A 21,484-nucleotide genomic window follows, 5' to 3' on the forward strand; every position below is an offset into this window, starting at 1 on the left:
AGAGGGAAGGCACGGATGACAGGGAGACCCCCAAGGGGAGAGGAGGGAGCGAGAGGTGACGGGGGGGAAGAGGGTCCTCAAGGAGGAGGGCTAAGTAGCTGGAGAGCAGAGTTAACAGTGGTGAAGACAGGAGAAGAGAATACCCTACTCAAAGGAGCGTACAATCTAAGGGGTGGGGTAGACAGACAGAGAGACACGGGGGAGAGATGGAGGAACGGAGGATAGGGGAAGGGGAATGAAGGGGAAGAGGCAGAAGACTGGAAGGCTTTAAGAAAAAGGTGGGTTTTTAAAGCCCGTTTGAAACTGGACAGATTAGGGGAAGTTCTGATGGAGGGAGGGAGCTTGTTCCAGTGGAGGGGGGGGGAGCGCGGGCAAAGTCTTGGATACGCGCGTGGGAGGAGGTGATCAGGGTGGAAGAGAGGCGACGGTCATTGGCAGAACGGAGAGGGCGGGATGGAGCATGAATAGAGAGGAGGGTGGAGATGTAGGGTGCAGTGGCGTTGGCGAGGGCCTTGTATGTAAGTCTGAGGAGCTTGAACAGGATTCTGTAGGGGAAGGGGAGCCAGTGAAGGGATTGGTAGAGGGGGGAGACAGAAGAGGAGCGGCGAGAAAGGAAGATAAGCCTAGCGGCTGCGTTAAGTACAGATCGAAGGGGAGTGAGATGGGAGTGGGGGAGGCCAGTAAGGAGGAGGTTGCAGTAGTCCAAGCGGGAGATGATCAGAGAGTGGATAGGACATTTGGTGGCATCTTGGGAGAGGAAGGGCCGGATGCGAGCGATGTTACGCAGCTGGAAGCGGCAGGATTTAGCAAGAGAGAGAATGTGGGGGCCAAAGGAGAGAGAGGAGTCGAGGATGACACTGAGGCAGCGAAGTTGGGGGACAGGGGAGATAGAGGTGTTGTCGACAGTGATAGAGAGGTCAGAAGGGGGCGAGGTGTGAGAGGGAGGAAAGACTATAAGTTCAGTTTTGGCGAGGTTAAGTTTGAGGAATCGAGAGGACATCCAGGAGGAGATGGCAGAGAGGCAGGCGGACACCCTAGAGACGAGGGAGGGAGAGAGATCAGGAGAGGTAAAGTTGAGTGTTGTCAGCATAGAGGTGGTAATTGAGGCCGTAGAAGCTGATGAGTTCACCCAGGGAAGAGGTGTATAAAGAGAAGAGTAAGGGTCCTAAAACAGAGCCCTGAGGGACCCCGACTGGAAGGGTGGACGGGGGGTAGAGACCCAGAGGTGGTGACGGAGAAGGAACAGTCAGCAAGGTAAGAGGTGAACCAGTACAGGACAGGGCCAGAGAGGCCAAAGGACTGGAGGGTGTGGAGGAGGAGGGGGTGGTCAACGGTGTCGAAGGCTGCTGAGAGATCAAGGAGGATGAGAAGGGAGAAGTGGCCCCTGGCTTTAGCAGAGAGGAGATCATTGGTGACTTTAGCCAGTGCAGTTTCAGTGGAGTGAAGGGGGCGGAAACCAGACTGTAGAGGATCAAGGAGGGAGTGTTCAGAAAGGTAGGAGAAGAGACGGCTGCAGACGAGCCTCTCGAGAATTTTGGAGGCAAAGGGGAGAAGAGATATGGGGCGATAGTTAGAGGGAGAAGTGTGTTCAAGATTAGGTTTCTTGAGAATGGGGGATACGAGAGCATGTTTGAAGGAGGAGGGGAAGATGCCGGTGGAAAGAGAAAGATTAAAGAGGTGAGCGAGGTGGGAGCAGGTGGTGGAGGAAAGGGAGCGAAGAAGGTGGGAGGGGATGGGATCCAGGGGACAGGTAGAGGGGGGGGGGATGAAGTGAGAGAGTGGGCTTCCTCGCCCGTGGTGGGGCGGAAGGAGTGGAGGGGAAGGTGGCTAGGGGGGGAGGACGGAAAAGTGGGGGGGGGGGGGGTGGATGAAAGAGTGGAGGAGGAGATTTCAAGTCGGAGGGCCTCAATTTTAGAGGAGAAAAAGGAGGCGAAGTCAGAGGCAGTCAGGGAGGAGGGGGTGGGGCCAGGAGAGTGCTGAAGGTGGCGAAGAGACGGCGGGGGTTAGAGGATTGGGAAAGGATGTGGGACTTAAAGAAAGATTGTTTAGCGAGTGAGAGGGCAGAGCTGTAGGAAGAAAGGATGAATTTAAAGTGGAGGAAGTCAGCTAGGGAGCGGGATTTTCTCCAGTGGCGTTCTGCGGTACGGGAGCATTTTTGGAGGAAGCGGGTAAATTTGGAGTGCCAGGGTTGGGGTTTGGAGCAGCGAGGGTGGACGGAGTGGGCAGGGGCGACCGCATCCAGAGCAGAGGTGAGGGTGAGATTGTAGAGGGTGACCGCCTGGTTGGGGCAGGCCAGGGAGGAAAGGGGAGAAAGGAGGGTATCGAGAGAGGAGGACAGAGAGGCCGGGTTAAGAGCGTTGAGGTTGCGTATGGACAGAGTAGGTTTGGGCAGGGGGAGGGGAGCAGAAGAGGAGAGAGAGAAGGAGAGGAGATGGTGATTGGATAGAGGAAAGGGAGAGATGGAGAAGCCAGAGAGACTACATAGGTAGGAGAAGACAAGATCAAGGGAGTGACCAAGGCAGTGGGTGGAGGAGGAGGTCCACTGGGTAAGATCAAGGGAGGAAGAAAGGGTGAGCAGTTTGCTGGAAGCAGGGTCAGTGGGATTGTCCATGGGGAAGATAAAGTCGCCAAGGATGATGGAGGGGAGGTCGGAGGAGAGGTGGTGAGGAAGCCAGGCAGCAAAGTTGTCAAGGAAGAGGAAGGTGGGGCCAGGGGGGGCGGTAGATGACAGTGACACGGAGATGGATGGGGTAGAAGAGGCGGATGGAGTGGGCTTCAAAGGAGGAGAAGGAGAGGGAGGGTTCAGGGGGAATGACACGAAAAGTACAGGTGGAGGATAGGAGGAAACCCACTCCCCCACCTGGGCGGGCACCAGGTCTGGCGAAGTGGGTGAAGGAGAGGCCACCATAGGAAGATGCAATAGGTATAAAGAGTGTATCTAACCAACGGTGGGAGGGTGGAGGATGCCGATTTGCAGTGAATTGCATCATCCTGTCCACGTTAGGAAGTGGGGAGGATGCAGGAGGGTGTCCTGTTCTCATGGGAGTCCGGGAGAGGTACCTGGAATTCGGGAGTCTCCCAGACATTCCAGGTGACTGGTCAAGTATGCTTATTATATAGCTGTATTGTTGACGAAATGAAAACATTTGTAGGTTTTGTTAAAATTACTTTCCCGACTCCTTTTCTTTGAACGAGAACGTCTTCAAGCTTGACTTCCTCTGAGTAGTGTTGCAAACCTGACCCCGATCATGGAAGGAATTTGGAAAATGTTCCCATAATCTAAAAAAAATATAGTCCAAAATGCAGAAAAATAATATACATCACAATGACAGGAACTTGTTATGGTGAAATACTAATCAGCCGAACGTGGCAGATTTGTACGCTGTGCTGCTCCCTCTTATCCAAGAACATACATACACTGTTTTGTTTTTTGATGAGTACAACTGCATTCACACAAGTGTTTTCTGAGAAAATCTTTGTGCTTTTCATACTGTGACGGCAACATATGAGCAAAAATGTATTAACTCCGATATTTCATCTGTTTTGTTATTATTTTTTGTTACTATATATTAGCTGTGCACGTTGATTTCACATAATGTTCAAAATAAACATCATCAATCAACTGATAAGTATTTCAGCATCTCCGAATAACTGGACATGGCTGGGAAAAAGCTACATAAGTCCACATTTTAATAAAAAGGTACAAAATTAGCTTGATTGTGAAATTGTGGGAAAGCAGTTGATTATTTGTAGGAGGATGGGGGGGAGGGGGGGCTCGTACATAGAGGTTGCAAAAGGGGCATGAGAACGAGGGTAAAAATAAAAGGAGGTGGTGTTGGCCACGAAGTTTATTTAGCTTGGTCTGAAGGAGGTGGTGACTATACAGCCAGAACCGTCATGTGGGTTATAGTGCTAGCTGTGCTCGGAACTGTGACCATACTCGGCAGTGGTGATCAATCCTGTCCAGGTACGTTATTAGGGCTGTGAGTGATATATGTATATTTCAGTGCTATCCTCTCACTAGAACATGGGTTTCACTGTCATTGTGTGATGCATAAATAAATGTAAATAAATGCTTGAGATTGGATTGACGGGCGGCTGAGACATTGTAATATTGGTTGAAGGATGGATGACAGAGAGTCAGTGAAATGCAGACAGAAGATAATAAAGATATCAACAAGTACAGAGATCCTTAGCGTACTCTAATGGAACCTCTTACCAGCAGAGTACCCCAAAAAGCTGCACTCTTTAATATATTTATTGGCGACAAGGTAGTCACGAAAATGTTCCGAATTGACTGATGGTCTAGTTAAATTAGCTCAATGTTTCCCAAACTCAGTCCTCAGGGACCCCTGACAGTGCAGGTTTTCCAGGTCACAAGTGAGATAATTATATCACCTGTGGATCTGTTACAATGTGTCAGTCAGGAATGATTACACCACCTGTGCTACAGCAAGGAGATATGGAAAACATGGATTGTTAGGGTACCCTGAAGACTGGATTTGGGAAACACCGGATTAGGGGAATATTCAAGAGTGTGACAACTATAGGTCATTGCCAAAAAAAAAATGCTCTTGGTTCTCAAAAATCCAAAAGCAGAGTATGGTGTCACTAGAACAAAAAGTAGGAAAAGGGGTCTAGGAATTACTGTTTCAGGAATTTTAAAGGGGTGACAGATAACTAATTAACAGTTCAGGGAAATTAAACATGTGATAGATATAAAGTTATAGCTAAGGATCAAAGACAGTCTGAGGTTTTTAGGAATACACATAGGCAGACTAGATGGGCTGTCTGATTAGTATCTGCTGTTTCTATATAACATTCAAAGTTATCATTGTATTAGTGAATCTCTTGTGATTTGTATAATCTGTATAAAAAGTTACAGGAAAGCTCCACATTACATCTAATTGTAAAGTTAATTTATTAATTTACATATACAGAACATATTTAAATAAGCAGAATTTACCACTGCTTTAAAAATTATATTACGCAGTAAAACAATATTTATTGGAAGACTTGTGTATGTTTTATTGTAGTCATTGGACTGATAGATCTCAGAGATATTTTGCTGACATGTTGATGGTCAGTAACTGCAACCAATAGATGACACTGATCAATGGGGATCAGTGGTTTATATTATACAGAGAGGGTCAGCTGTTCTACACTTCCTGATCAGAAAGCGGAATTTAATTTTGGAACCCTAGGGAGGAATTCAAGTCAACGTGAACTCCTGTTGGATCCTCTGGAGACATCTAAGCCTGTCGCCATCCTTGTTTCTCCTATTTGCTTATCCTCAAGCGCCCACTCATTATGATTCCATGATACCGTGGAAATATGTCAAGATGAAAACCCTACTATATTTTTTTTGTCATGATTTCTTTTTACTTTGGAGAACAACTACTCGCTTCTATTTTAAAACTAATTTCAGTTTATTCCTTTCCCTGTCACAATTTTGCACCCCCAAAAGCCTTGCGCCCTAGGCTTCAGCCTGGTCAGCCTATTGGATAATTAGGCCTCGTTCACGCATGGCATTATGGGGCCTCAAATGATTGGAGGTGTTGGCGGTCACACAGTAAGATCCCTGCTGTCCTCGGACACTGTGCCACGCTCAGCGGGCGCCTGTATCGGTGTGTGTGTTCTGTGAAAAGTATATACCTCATTATGTCTTATCTTCACTCAACAATTGTTAACCATTGCCAATCCCTCAGCACTCATTGGCCATCGCTCATCATGTGACACACCTCACTTCTCTCACACTCTTCACATATCTCACACTCTTCACATATCTCACACTTGTTTGATTCTGACATTTGATGACGCTTGAGCCTGACAGATGATGTCCAGTTTGATTCTGATGTTTGGCTCTGATGATCTAAATAAAACAGTATAGAAAACTTTCCTATTGAGTAAAGCAACGCAAGTAGCAAACATTATTTTAATTAATGTCACCTACATGTGTATATTGTCTTTCTCCCCCAGAAATAAAAGTTGTTGGCATTGGGGACTCGGACAAGTTGACAATTCTCAGAGGTTGCCCTGGTCATTCAGGGGCTCCGGGGGAAAAAGGAAATGTTGGAGCATCAGGAGAGAAAGGTCAGTGAGATGAGACTGTTCCCACAACCTTCAATACCACATAACTTCGGAAAGAAGACGCTGATATCTAGTGATCCTATAGAGGTGCGCTCTGCATTTACTGAATGTCATGCATTCCCCGAGGAACACTTTCAAAACAAGTTATGTCCCACAGATGGGCAGTGTCAGTTCAATGAGTACAAGCGGATCAGAGACATCCAAAAGAGCTCAGAAGATGCATTTTACCACTGGCAAATCGTCAACACTCAGATAACAGAAACTTATACTGGCCACTCACGTGCTATTATTAGTGTTATTTGTAAATTACTACCATTGTGACCCCCAAAATAATTTGCACTCTGGCCAATGGTCTCATACATTGGTTGATTTCCAACATGCCAAGAAATCTAACTTTGTATCTGTAGTTGTACAAACAAACACACACACACACACACACACACACACACACACCTAGGGCCCCGTTGTGATCCATCCACATGGCCTGATCGCTGAACGGACATAACTTAAACTGATCCCAATGCTTGGATTGATCCATGTGTGGCCAGTTTTAGGGGGGTAAAAGCTCAGTTCGATGCACCCTTAGGGTCTCTATCATTTTTCCAAGGCACCCCTAAGCCAAAATAATTACCAAGTAGTCCCCCGCCTAGCTTACCACCGGCCCTGGCCGTGCACCCCTGTGAGATCGCCACACCACCCCTGGGAGGCGCAGTGCACAGTTTGGGAACCGCTGCACTAGAATAATCTAGTCCTTCTTTACAGAATACGCACAGTGCAGCCGGTAATGGACAGGTAGAACTACGTATTGCGCTCACAAATGTCTACTTTTAGAATAACAACATCTATTTACAGACGCTGAGAATTTTAAATCTAGTGGCAAAACTCTAAACAAATACGAGTTGTCTGAGCTTATTTTTGACTTTTTTTTTTTTTGCTCTTTCCAGGGCAAAAAGGATCTGTGGGGGAAAGAGGAAAAGCCGGACCCACTGGTGAAAAAGGTTGGTGAAATAATATACATACTGGACCCGTCATTTGTAAGTCTCAGTAGTTATTCGGCGATATATAACAATGTAAACATCATACTTGAAGTTTGTTCTATAAATGTGTTTTTTTTATTATTTGTTTCTCCTTTTCTAATCCATGGGGGGCGGAGACATGTTGACTTGATTAGCCACAATTTGAGTCATCAGCCTTGTCTCCACCCACTCTAGGGAAGTGGGTGGATCCTCTAAATCTGAGAGCATCCGGAGGTTGCGGGAACATAGGCAAGGTTTAAAAATAGCTAGAAATAATGTGATTAAAAGAGATCATATTAAGTTCTAATACACAGGTTTAGCTAGATAAATCTTTATATGATATTTTAAAGTTAAAGAAATGTTTCATTGTGATTATTACAGTATAATTTAGAACGTTTCCTAGTATATAATACCTTGTTTATGAGTATTTTGTGTGATTTTTGATGTAGGTTCTACCACAGTAATAAAAGGAGAGAAAGGTAAGGGCTTTGTATTGATATAAGAAAATGCAGTATATTAAAATCCAAAGTGATAACAAGGGATCGTCACAAACATCCCATTTTATATATTCACCTACACTAGTCATTATTAGTTTTACTGCTGCCCTATGGTGGAAACTTTGTGCCACTGACCTCAACCACGTGACTCGTTCCCAGTGAACTGATAGGTTGAACATTGATTCTGCCCACAAAAATGGCGGCCTCCACTGTGAATGTGAGAAAGGACAACTTCACATCAATCAGCAACCACTGCACACTTATTTCCACCACTGAGATAAAACACTAACATGTACCCCAGGTGATGTGAAGTGCTTACTATTACCCCCTGTGTTCATATTTACTAAGCACCCCCTAGAGTATTTATTCATGTATTAACAATAGATTTATGCTAAGCCGCTTCTTATGCATTTAAATGTTTTTAAAAATCCCCCGTCAGACTAGTTTGTAGATTATTTTTACCTTATTCTCAGTTATATTGAGCAGACGTACCTTATGACACTAAGGATACATGTACTAGATGCAACAAATTTGAACCACGTAAAAACCAATGACAAATACTAATACTGTACCTACATATTGTATCACTGACATTGTGTTATTTGGAATTCAATCTAACAGATTTGTGTTTCCATCCCACAGGAGAGAAAGGAGAAAGTGGCAGAACAGAGTCATTATATGGTGAGTGAGGTGAATTCTATCAATAATATATACAGTATATCCACAGAGAGTCTGCGGCCGGGGGGTAAATGCACCAACTGCGCGTTATCTGTGGGTTTGAAAAAGTGGAGACGTTGCCTATAGCAACCAGATTCTAGCTATAATTTCAATCTGATTGGTTGCTATAGGCAACATCTCCACTTTTTCAAACCCACAGATAACGCGCAGTTGGTGCATTTATCCCCGGATCTGCTATTTAGCGGTGCATTGTGTTAGGGGCGTGGCCTGAAATATCAATCAGACATGTTGGGAGAGGGCGATGAGCTATAGTTTACTTAAACTGTATCTTCAATTAAATACATAACAGCTGTGCTGAATATACGCAGCAGATTATTCACATAAACAATGAATGACTGCTGACCTTGTGAAACGTTGCAGAATGTAATTTGCGCACCAAAAATTGGGACTGTTGGGGATGGGCGGGAGTGATGGTGCTATTATGGCGTCCTGTAAGCCACACACCCTTTCCAGACACAGTTTCCCCAGTAATCATTGTCTAAACTCACTAAAATATTCAATGCAACTAATCAATACCAAAATAATTATAAACTCTCAGCGGTCACGTGTGTTGGATGTTTCTTTTGGAGTTTAAAATATTTTTTTTTGTCTTTATCCGTCAGCTGCCAGGAGCTGTAAGGAGCTGCAGAACCAAGGGGCAGCGCTGAGTGACTGGTACACCATATACCCGGATGGCAGCCAGCCCATGAAGGTCCTGTGTGATATGGACACTGACGATGGAGGATGGATTGTAAGTCCTGAGAATCTGGACACATAGAATTTACAGATGATATTTACTTTTCATAGAATGTTATGATCAGAACGGGAGTAACAGGTGCCCTGGCCTTTTGGAAGGGCAAGAACATAGGGCTTGATTAATCAAGTCTTTGAATCATTATCATTTATTTATATAGCGCCACTGATTCCGCAGCGCTGTACAGAGAACTCACTCACATCAGTCCCTGCCCCATTGGGGCTTACAGTCTAAATTCCCTAACACACTTACTAAACTGCGAGTTTTGATAAGTGGAGATGTTGCCTATTGCAAACAATCAGATTCTAGTCATCATTTATTTAGTACATTCTACAAGAAGACAGCCAGGATCTGAATGGTTGCTATAGGCAACATCTCCACTTTTCAAACCCGCTGGAAACTCGCAACTTGATACATTTACCCCCCTCTATTCCAGCTGCAGACTCTCTGTGGATGTACTTGTTTATTTAATTTTAACTTTAAGTGTGCACATTTCCTATTTTCATGTTATCCTTCAAGAAACCATTGGGCTGCGGGTCTGTACCTAATGAGTTCTTCTCCCTAAGTCTAGCCGGATCGGTGTCGCCATTAGGTTACCAGGAGGGGAAAATTTCCAGCCAACCCCTGGGTAAAGGCGTACCTCCCTACAGTCCCGATATTGGTGGTACATCCCGATTCGTGACCTGCAAAAGGGATGGGGCGTAACCAGAAGTGGGTGGAGCTTTACCCAAATATGCGCATTTGTGGGTGAAGTTTAGGTAAAATGGGGGCTGGTTTATTTTGTCCCGATTTCGTGATCCTAAATTCTGGGAGGTGTGGCCTTGCTCTCCTGGGATCAGGGTGTAAAGGGGACTTTCTTTTTTTGGAGAGGACCGGGGCCCCAAGATCATTTTTGCACCTTCTAGTTTTTGCACTGTGTAAGTGCAGACAGGGAACAAGCACCTCGCCTACCTAAACAACAGGCCATGTTCCTTTAGACATTAATTAAACAGTACTTATTTCTTATGTGAGGATACAAGACTGTTGTATAGTGCCTTCACGTAATGAGATCACTACACCAATACCTAGCACACTGAGCAGGTGATCTATATATCTCTTCTCTCCTTCCTGTAGGTCTTCCAGAGGCGCTGGGACGGGTCGGTGGATTTCTTCCGCGACTGGGACGCTTACAAGAGAGGGTTTGGAAGCCGTGTGAACGAATTTTGGCTGGGAAACGATAATATCCATAAAATAACTTCATCGGGTAATAAGAGATAGGTCTACATACTAAACAAACTCTCCTTATCAATGGGTTCTGCTCCATGTAACAATCTCACTGACACCTCAACGTCTCAATTCTCACAACGTTAAAAGAATATCTGGGTCCTTTCAGTCACATCCACGGCCCGCCAGGGTAGGGATTGCTACTAAAAATGAAGCCAAGGTTTCATATTCTTGATAGGATCTCTAAAGTATGCGGGGAGCTCTCACGTTATGTTATAATCTAGCTTTTTCTTGCCCATAAAGGCACGTGGGAACTGCGCATTGATCTACAAGACTTTGAAAACAAAAAGATGTTTGCCAAGTACGCGCACTTCAAGATCATGGATGAGACGGAGAAATACCAGTTATTACTTGGAGAATACAAGGAGGGCGACGCAGGTGAGATACGGTTTGGCAAATTTCTATAAACTGCTATAGGAGAATATCTGCATTATGCCACATAAAGAAAGTTTTATTAATACAACTATACCTGAAGTCAACCGCTAAAGTGATATCTAGCGGTTTCTGATTGGCTGATCGTGTATTGACCCCTCCAGCTGATAGTATTTAAATCATTAGCGTTGCAGACATATTATATCAAGTTGCGGCCATCTGTTTGCAATGCTTGGCACTTCCATTAGGACTACTGCAAGAAACTACGATTCCCATCGGACTTTGACATGGAAACACAACAGATGTGGAGGCGTCTGAATTTAATTGCATTTTATGTGCATCTTTTCCTACGCTTGTTGGGAGCGCAAATACGCCAACTGTAAAATAGCCACAAAATATAGAGGCTATCCCGTTTCTCCTTTGTTTGCACCATCATGCCTATATTCAGACACTATATTCTTTCTATCACTGACCGCAAGACCGTAACATGGACTCGCTGCGTGCAACTGTATCCAGGGTGTCATGTCCAAGGGTCATAAAAATAAAGATACTGTTAATAAACACAAGGAAGTCAGAACAATAAAGTAAAAGTTAGTAAAAGTCGTAAGGGGGTGCATGTGAGTCAATAATTAAAGTCATCTGAGGGTGCAGCGCCTCCTTTAACCCTTGGTTGGTGGTTTGAGAAAAGTATCCCATATCTCCTATGGTTTGTGTTGTTTTATAGGGGATTCCATGTCGGACCTGAACAATACGAAGTTCTCTACAAAAGACCAAGACAATGACAACTACGCAAACAGCTGTTCTCTACTGTACAAGGGTGGCTGGTGGTATACCAGCTGCCACCATGCCAACCTGAACGGACTGTACCACTTGGGGGCGCACACCACCTATGCCGACGGGATCAATTGGCTGCCTGGGAAGGGGCATCATTACTCGTACAAGCATGTAGAGATGAAGATTAGGGCTGTTTAACGTAAGAAAAATAAAGATTGTTTTCTCGGTGTTCAGTACAGAGCTCTTTACTCAGGAAAGACTTTATTAGTTGCTTACTGTATGCTACCATATTTCAGAAATATATTGTTTTTTCTGCAACATACCCAAAGCAATATTTAATCATTTCCATGAATATACATATGTGACTGTCACAAATGATGCTACTGTTTCCTCAAACATTAATATTTCATTTGTCTTTCCTTGACCAATAGTCTGTAATTTCTGTATGAGAACACAGTGTAATAAAAGAGTTATTGAGAGCCCTCCCTACCTATTTTTCTGGGGATAGGGCGCCCTCTAGTGTGTGCGTGCGAGATTTTTCTTTTAATTACAAGCTTTAACGTGTGAATTACCTTAGGGAGTGGATTAGTAAATAAATGAACTGTATTGTGGGAAATACATGAAATAATTCACTATATATACATATATGCACAATATATACACATGGAAAGTAATAAAAACTAACCCAACACTTTCAGATATCATTTCACATTTATTTTTAATGCTAAAATAACACCGACTATGGGGGAAAAAGAGCATTAATGCACAAACTTTTTTAAAAAAAATATGACGTATTGGGCTATATTGCTAAATATTAAAGTATTCATTGATATCTTAATGTATAAAGTGCTGACTTTAGGCAAATGTGAAATCGTTTACATAAATCCCTGACAGGGTGGGTTAGTAGCTTGAGAGCAGGAACAGTGGAATAAACTATAAACACATTATTTAACAGAATTTTGTTGCAAATATGTTAGTAAAAGGAATGGAAAGTGAATATGCTTCTTCAATGGGGTGACAGCTGTTATAAGCGCTGAACAGACTGCATAAAAGAAATATAAAGACCCAATTAAAGGAGGGTAGAAAAAGCTACAAAGGGCTAGATTTACTAAACTGCGGGTTTGAAAAAAAAATGGAGGTGTTGCCTATAGCAACCAATCAGATTCTAGCTGTCATTTTGTAGAATACACTAAATAAATGACAGCTAGAATCTGATTGGTTGCTATAGGCAACATCTCCACTTTTCCAGACCCACAGTTTAGTAAATATACCCCAAAGAGTCTAATCACACAACAAAACATCCTTTAGATACATTAGAGAAAGGATAAAAAGAAATTAAAGAATGGTAAGGCTAACAACTAATGGGGGTGGATATGATAACATAGACAAGGGAATGCAGACCGCCTACATTACTATTTGTGCACTGTATTTACTGCTCAGAATTCTATGCTGTACATTCAAGAGTTTTTAAAGAAGAGTAATGTTTGCAGAGCTATTCACCAAACGTTGTAACCAATCACTGCCGACTGTGTAATTCCAGGTGAAATTAGTGTGGAGCCCTCCTTTACATATATGTGTATGTAATTATATATCATTTCACACTATCTCTCCTACCATTCTCCACACACTCCTCTCTCCTTCCTAATCAAGCCATCTTACCACTGGAAACACATTGAGCCTGATTCATTAAGGAGAGTTAAACAAAAAGTTTTGTACGTTTTCTTAATCATACTCTGTCATACATACAATGTGACATTTACTTTATCTATTAATGAATATATTGAATATTTACTTTCTTTGACCTTCAACACCACCTGGAGAGGCCCCTTCTAGATGTTCACCTCCACCACCTCCTCTTATGCAGTCTATTCTTCCAGGATGGCTCCTCCTCCATGGGTGGCTCCTCCTCCATGGGTGGCTCCTCCTCCTCTGCATGTTCTGAAAAACAGAATACAATATTTAATATTTTCAGGTCATATGTGTTTATATAATCAGATGACATTCTGTATGTGGAACAAGAATACAGGACTACATTTTAGACGCTAACGCAAAAATAATTAAAATACAATGCATTTGTGTATTATATTCTGGAATATTGATACCTAATTGTTTTTTATAAATGTGAGTTTTTCAGTGGAAAATTTTATTTTAAAAAATTTGTTAATTTTCCGCCACAGGGTGACGGCTTTCAGGTAGATAGCTGCACTAACCTTGTTGGGAGAATGATTTGCTTATGTAGGAAGTCATCTCAATGCATTTTTTTACCTGTATTTCATTAATTCAGCCACGGCAGAGAGTAGGTGTCCGTGTTTATAGCTTCTGCACATTTACTTTTTTTCCTCTTATAATTGTGAATATATTATTCTGAGTGTACTTACTGTATAACAATGAATATGGGGCACTACAGATATGACTGTATTATGGGGATGGAGTGTTCTTTACTTTTGTGCTTCTTACAATTCTACTATTGATTAGGATGTGAATATATCCTATATAGATCGCAATTAAGTTTATTTTATTGCTGACAATGAAGGAATACATCTTAGCCCAAAAAATGAATAACATGTATTACATTTAAACTAATAATTAAATATTTCTATATCATTAGAATACACTTTTAATAAATAATTAGTAACCAATAAGTTAACAGGTCATATCAGTAATTTGAACGCAACTGGTAAAAATATATACTCTGTATAATGCTGATACTTGCTAGTAATTTATTTTACTGCTATACTATATTAGTCGTGTATTCGAGATATTATGTAATAAGCTTGAAGGACTGACAGTCAAGATTGCCTGGACACCTTATACATAAGTACTGTGTCCTGAAACAATGTCTATTCAATTACTAAGTTGTTCATAGTGTAACATATTAAGTCTCCATAAGCTGAACTGCAACTGAATATTACAACTAACAAGTGTCAATCGAGATTACTCACAGCCCTTTATATGCACCTATAGGTGGCGATGTTGAGTAAAACTATGAATGTGCCTCTATGTATGATAAACGGGGATGTGAGTGTGTTAATGAAATAATTACTGATCTCCCCAGTGTATCTAAATATATAACAAATACCTAATTTAGCGACGCACAATTTGTTAGTATTTATTGTCTAACATCCAACAATTTTGGTCATGTAAAAAATATTATTGAATCCATAAGGGAAATGAAATATTCTCTATAACCATCATTATCATCATTTATTTTTATAGCGCCACTAATTCTGCAGCGCTGTACAGAGAACTCATTTACATCAGTCCCTGCCCCATTGGAGCTTACAGTCTAAATTCCCTAATATAGACACACACTCACACACACATACACACATACAGACTGGGGTCAATTTTTGATAGCAGCCAATTAACCTACTAGTATGTTTTTGGAGTGTGGGAGGAAACCAGAGCACCCGGAGGAAACTCACTCAAACACGGGGAGAACATACAAACTCCACACAGATAAGGCCATGGTCGGGAATCGAACTCATAACCCCAGTGCTGTGAGGCAGAAGTGCTAACCATTAGACCACTGTGCTGCCCTAACCACTGCAAAATGTGGGACAATAAACACATACAAGATAAAATTTGCTTTTGTAAATAAAGAGGTTTAGCATAAGATATGCTGAGGTCAAAGTTTAAAACATCAATATTGCAACTAACATGGGTTACAGAGACCTTTAACAAGCACAAATAGGTGGTGACGTAAACCCAGTTATATGGAAACAGTACAAATAAGTTTCTAATTAACCTTTTCACAAACAAGGTTCACAATTTATAACTATCATAGCTGTTAGCCTCAGGTTGAAAGCGGGTATTCAATAGGAGAACTTTTATAGATTGGGGTAGTTGCACAATCCCGATTACTGATACAGTCATAGTGGGCAATTTTGATCATTCCACATGCGTGGGAATCTCACTATTGGGCTACTACTGAGAGAAATTGCCCTCATTTGTGGATACCATTATTGCCATGATATTTACAGGCAATTCTCCATAGTATACAGGGCCCATGTGAGACAATAGATATTGAAAAGCATCCACCATTACCTCCACTATTATTTATATGTGGAGATCCCATAGCTGAGCTATATTATAGAGAGATTGCCTTTATTAGAGGCCACCCGTCTATATACATCATATAGGCATCTTTGGTTTAACACACAGTGTTTATGTGAAAACAACTACATAAAATAACTCACTATCAATTATATAATAAGCCTGGTGTAAATATTTTTCCTGGATAAAGGATGTGAAATAAACCTAGGATACACCATATAAGATGTATATGTATCCATCTTTATACACATGAGATAATAATAAATAGCTATGATATTATGTGTGGAACAATTGTTTAGATCTACCAACCCCCCCTTTACCAATACCATCTATATCAAACTCCGCCCGCAACATATGGCATATCTCTAAAATATATGAGTATATTCCAAATTACATATGTGAGTGTATATTTAAAAGCACCCAATTTATATGAGGCCAAAATAACCCTTTTATAACAACAAGGGCAGCTGCAAGTATTATGAACCGTTACTGCAATTTGACACAAGATATCAATTGCCAGGGGTCCTTATACTAATAATAAAGGTGAATAGAGAACGCATCAGCTCTCACGTATTGTATTTTTAATACGCACCTAATACTTACCAAGGACAACCGTATCTCCCTATGGGTCATTTTTAATTCTTTAAACACCACATTTCAATCTTTTTCACTTCTATCTTTTATATTCGCCAATCTATACGACATTTGGATATTTAAACAACAATCTTTTTAATAACAATTATCAATAAAGTTGATTTTATAGTGATAGTCTTTCTAGACAGGAGTGCCTCACATACTACTTTACTCAGCTGATATTTATTATCAACTGTATCTTTTTCATGTCTAGATGCAGGAGATTGTCATACACTCCCGGGAGTCTGTGAGACCCACCCGAAATGCGGGAGTCTCCCGGACTTTCCGGGAGAGTTGGCAAGTATGGTTGAAAAGCATCTAAAAATAAAATAATTTCACAGTATCAAAATCCAGAGTTTCTGGAAGCCTGAGCAGGCGCCAGGCCCTCGGCCATTACGTTAAATTTTCGATACCAGCCCTAACATCTATCTATATCTATGCCTATATATATATATATATATATATATATATATATATATATATATATATATATATATATATTTCTATATATATATATGTATTATATATAAATATACATACACATATATGTATACATGTAAATGGAGACACCAGCTAACCAGACTTGCCAACTCTCCCGAAATATCCGGGAGACTCCCGCATTTTGCGAGAGTCTCCCGGGCTCCCGGGCGAGTGTGGCAATCCCCCGCATCTGGATAATTCTGCCCACTTCCTAGTGAAGTGGGCAGAATTAAGTCCCAAACGCCGCGATTCCCGGTGAATCGCGGCGTTTGGCCCCGCCCCCCGCTGTCAAATGACGCATTTTGCGTCATCACGTCATGGGGGCAGGTCCAAAATGACGCCACTTGGAGCCCCGCCCCCCCGTTACGCCCACCTCCTCTGCAGGCTCCCGGATTTCACCAACAGAAAGTTGGTAAGTATGGCTAAGTCTGCTCATGAAGTGATGATTACACTACACTATAAGACATATATACAATCAGTGCACAGTAATAACAGACACGTGTCTGCGGCTGCGCAGACACTCTTCCAGTGACGTCACCTGTAACCATTGCAATCGGGATGCGAGAACTTTCTGACTACCTATTAAGCCCCGCCCCCTGGGAGGGGGGTGTCATCTGTGTCAGAGTGCGAGTAGTGACGTCAATTTCGCGCCTAAAAGCTGCCGATGGGGAAAACATGGAGAACTGCAGCTTAACGAGAACTAAGCAGAGAAGAAAGAAGACGTCTGAGTGCCCCGGGTGAGTGACCGGCAGAGGCCGCGGGGATAGGACGGGTGTAAGCACCATGATAAGATTATAGTATGAGGGAGTCAGACATCCGGGGCTCTGATAACTGAGGTAGAGCCGGTGTGTTCCCTCCACACTTATTACTGTGTGAGCAGAGGTGTCCTGTCTTATCACCCCCTACCCTGTGTCTCACCCTCTGTGAGGAGGGGTCTCTATGTACAGTCTGTGCAGAGCCGGATAAATGTGACGGAGTCGGGGCTCTATGCTGCAGCCGCCGCACATTGGTGCGATGGAACTGACCGCTGTCACCCAATCCGATCCCTCCGCCCCGTCACATGACCTCCCGGCTCGATGCCTATTGGACGAGATGATGTTGCGGTAAACCTGAGTGTTGGTGATACGGGAAACTAATGGAGCCGATGGTCCTGACCCTCTTGGTGTTGGGGTTTGCGGGCACAGGTAAGAGGGGAGGGGGGGAGTAATGCGTCCCGGTAATTCTCCCTCCACTATAAATAACCCTGATCATTGCACTGGGGGGAGGTGTCATAGTGCAGGGTGTTAGGACCTTCTGCATTGAACGGGACTTATACTGTCAGCTCTCCCGGAATGTACGGGAGACTCAAAATCCGGGTAGGACTCCCGGGAGAGCAGGTAAGTATCCCGCATACTGGAATTTATTTGCCATAATGACGCAATTTGCTGTGATCGCGTCATTTTGGCCCCGCATCCTGCGACCAAATGACGTTTATGGCAGTGGGGGGCGGGGCCAAAATGACTCGTCTTGTATTGTTAACATCAGTGTGGAGAACTTTTAATGTCTATTTTGATACATTCTTTATTGTACATCTTTGCTGTTTTTAGGTACTGAATATATTTTATTCTGTTTTCATTAAATATCATCATCATCACCATTTATTTGTATAGCGCCACTGATTCCGCAGCGTTGTACAGAGAACTCATTTACATCAGTCCCTGCCCCATTGGAGCTTACAGTCTAAATTCCATAACATACACACACAGACAGACAGACTAGGGTCAATTTTAATAGCAGCCAATTAACCTACCAGTATGTTTTTGGAGTGTGGGAGGAAACCGGAGCACCCAGAGGAAACCCACGCGAACACAGGGAGAACATACAAACTCCTCACAGATAAGGCCATGGTCAGGAATTGAACTCATGACCCCAGTGCTGTGGCAGAAGTGCTAACCACTGAGCCACCGTTCAATGCTTTCATGCTATGTGTTGTATGTTAAACAGCCGATTCAAACCTGGTGTTTTGTTGCCTGCTGTATGTTATTTATTTTTATTTTTTTGTTGTCTTGAAGCATGGCAACAATCTAATGAAGCACACTTTGTATATAATGGAGGAAAAAAACAATGTTGCAAAAATACACCCATGACATTGCCCAAAGTTTACTCATTGAAATTCCATTAGACCAGCAGTGTGTTTAATCTCTATATAAATCACCCTGCGATAGCTTCTACAATCCCACTCTGCTGTGTGCTCACCCCGGCAGCAATCCTGATTGGAAGTTGCCCCTGATATTCCTAAACGGGCTATTATAGTATGTGTGGGAGGGGGTGTCATACCCATTGTGGATGCTAGAATCAGGACTGTTTATGTTTAGAAGGTGAGTTTGGTTTCGACAGGTTTTTGATTCCTTCTTCTGTTAGTCCCCATTTTATAGTGTGAGATGTGCTGAGTTCAATATACTGTAGCCGTCCTTAATGTAACAACTGTATGTGATTCCTCTAAAAAAAAAAAAAACCTCCAGGTTGCTTACACCAGCACTTGGTGGCTAATTGCTAAAATATGACCGAACGTGTGTATCCCCACAAGGATGTTTATTACAAACATATTTTTTTAATTTTTTTAGAAGCATTGATAGCTTTCCATATAATAAAACAATGAGCGTATGATTTACTCACGGTCAAATGATCGTGACTGTGATCTTACTGTCCAGTGCTGCAGAGTTTTGTGGCACCTTCTTAATAAACGCTGAATCTTTTCTATTGATGTCAATGGGTGTAAATCTTCTCTGGCTCCTATGTTTAACTGGCTGCTTCTGGATTTCCTGAACACATTGCACAACTTGTTTACATCACCACCACATATCCTACATGATGTCTGCATGATTGGCTGCTATGGCTTTGTTACATCCATGAAATAGGGCTCTGCTTAAAATAAAGAAAATGACAAACCTGGCCAACTTCAACTTGTATCCTAGAATGCTTTAATTTGTGAGACAGTGATATGGAGCCTGCAGGAGTTGTGACTGGAGGTGGGGAGTAATCAGGGCTAACCGATAAATCCCCCCCCCCCCCAACCCCTCCATAAAAGAAAAGTCTAGTTCTGCCCCTGTTGAAAAGTGAAGAGAAATTCCCTTTTCTTTTTTTTTTAACTCTTTATTTAAAGAGGAAACAACAGGAAAAGATACAATCAACACGATTGACATAAAAACATTAATATTCAAAATGTCTCCTCTATGTTTTATATTTTTAGAAATTCCCTTTTCTAATCCAATTACCCTGTGCTGTCTGACATACCTGTAATAGACTGGCTAAGGAATATTTCCCTGATAGTTTTGATATATGTTGGCTAGTAAATATATTTATAATCCTCTTTTGTTTGTATTGCAGATGCTGTGAACGCTTCTGTGTTTGTGCCTAATTTGACAGAAGACTTCTGGTTCGACTGTGGTGATGCTACTTGGTATGCGCACAGTGTACCCTCTTTAATAGTCAAAGAAGCCAAAGGTGGTGGACTTTGTGTGACACTTTTCCATAACGATACATCTTGCAATGGGACAGTTACAGGGGAATACACTGATGCATCTGGAAAAATTCACAAACTCGTCGTGGTCTCTGGTAAAGGTAATTATTATAAATCTGACTGCTGTGTATGAGGAAAATGCCAACAGCATTGTATTATAAATGGCCATGTGTTGAATCATTCAATGAATGGTTAGAAATCCTAATTATTACACAGAATTACACTTTTTATTTTTTTTAATTTTTTTAATTAAAGAACATTATTTTGAAATGGCAATATGTATTGATAATGGAATGGTCACCAGCAATATGCAAATAATACTAAAAATAATAGAATATTGTCAGAATGTCACTCAAGATTTTAATGTTCTATAATAAAATAGGGGGGAAATGGGAGCAGAGCGCCTTTTGAAATATGTACAAAAACAATCCAAGTGCATCAATGGGATCATATTAATCTGCTTTTCCCTGTAATAATTCTCTCCTTGGAAGCAATGAACCAAATTTTGTTCCTTACATGCTGGAGAGGAGATGGGTAAGGGTCCTTCCAGAATGCAGCTATGGTGGATTTTGCTGTGTTTAGATTATGAGAAATAAGCTTATGAGCCTTTGTCTCTGAACCGGGAGCAAGGAGGGCACAGCAGGGCATTCCAAGGGGAGAGACTAAATTTAATATCCCTTCTGCTCCACGGGAGGTTTCTGTCCTCCCTGAGCTCGCCTTTATATATGTTCCTCCAAAATGTTGAAATCTTGGGACAGTGTGACCAATAAATGGATATGTATCGCACCCGGTAGACAAATCCTCTTTTTTTTTTTTTTTTTATATATATATATATATATATATATATATATATATATATATATAAGAATTATACAACTTTTGTAATAACTTGATCTTGGAGGATAGGTGCACCCACACATATGAGTCAATTGCATCAATTGGAAAGGCAGAGAGAGAAATGTCCCTGGGGCACTCAAAGTCTAAATTTATACTCAAATTTTATTGATATGCATGAAGATCAAACAATTTTAAAATAAAACTCCCTATTGGAGTAGCATTGACTAGCGAAATATTAAAAAGTGATATGTGAAAAATGATTAGTGGTTACAAAAAAATTAAGACTGGTAGTATTTACCACCCTAGCACGCCGCTCAGATTATGTAGGTATTGCCTATAACCCATGCATTGCCGTTCAGATATGAGAGAGGATAGGAATGAGAAGAGGGAGCACACATTTCAGCCATCATTACTGCCTACATCAGGGGCCAGGGAGGGAAGCTCCTCTAGTGACAGGTGATGCTAAATTGTCGTTCCAAATCTGCAGAATGCATAC

General features: G+C 42.0%; 2 protein-coding genes across 2 annotated transcripts in view; one reads left to right on the forward strand and one right to left on the reverse strand.

Moving 5' to 3' along the window:
- Positions 1-13,368, reverse strand: part of RALGDS (ral guanine nucleotide dissociation stimulator) — a 165,299-nt gene extending 151,931 nt beyond the window's left edge. The window contains exon 1 of the mRNA XM_075185338.1: positions 13,276-13,368. The gene's annotated coding sequence lies outside the window, so the exon portion shown is untranslated. The remainder of the gene's footprint in view (positions 1-13,275) is intronic.
- LOC142101125 (ficolin-2-like) lies at positions 3,846-12,002 on the forward strand. The gene is made up of 9 exons (XM_075185340.1): positions 3,846-3,967; positions 5,980-6,093; positions 7,035-7,088; positions 7,556-7,585; positions 8,246-8,284; positions 8,944-9,071; positions 10,188-10,317; positions 10,581-10,715; positions 11,434-12,002. Exons 1-9 carry the CDS (start codon positions 3,898-3,900, stop codon positions 11,679-11,681), a joined length of 948 nt encoding a protein of 315 aa, XP_075041441.1. The 5' UTR covers positions 3,846-3,897; the 3' UTR covers positions 11,682-12,002.
- Positions 13,369-21,484: the final 8,116 nt, after the last annotated feature.

Source organism: Mixophyes fleayi, chromosome 9 (genome assembly GCF_038048845.1).
Source record: "Mixophyes fleayi isolate aMixFle1 chromosome 9, aMixFle1.hap1, whole genome shotgun sequence".
Lineage (NCBI taxonomy): Eukaryota > Metazoa > Chordata > Amphibia > Anura > Limnodynastidae > Mixophyes > Mixophyes fleayi.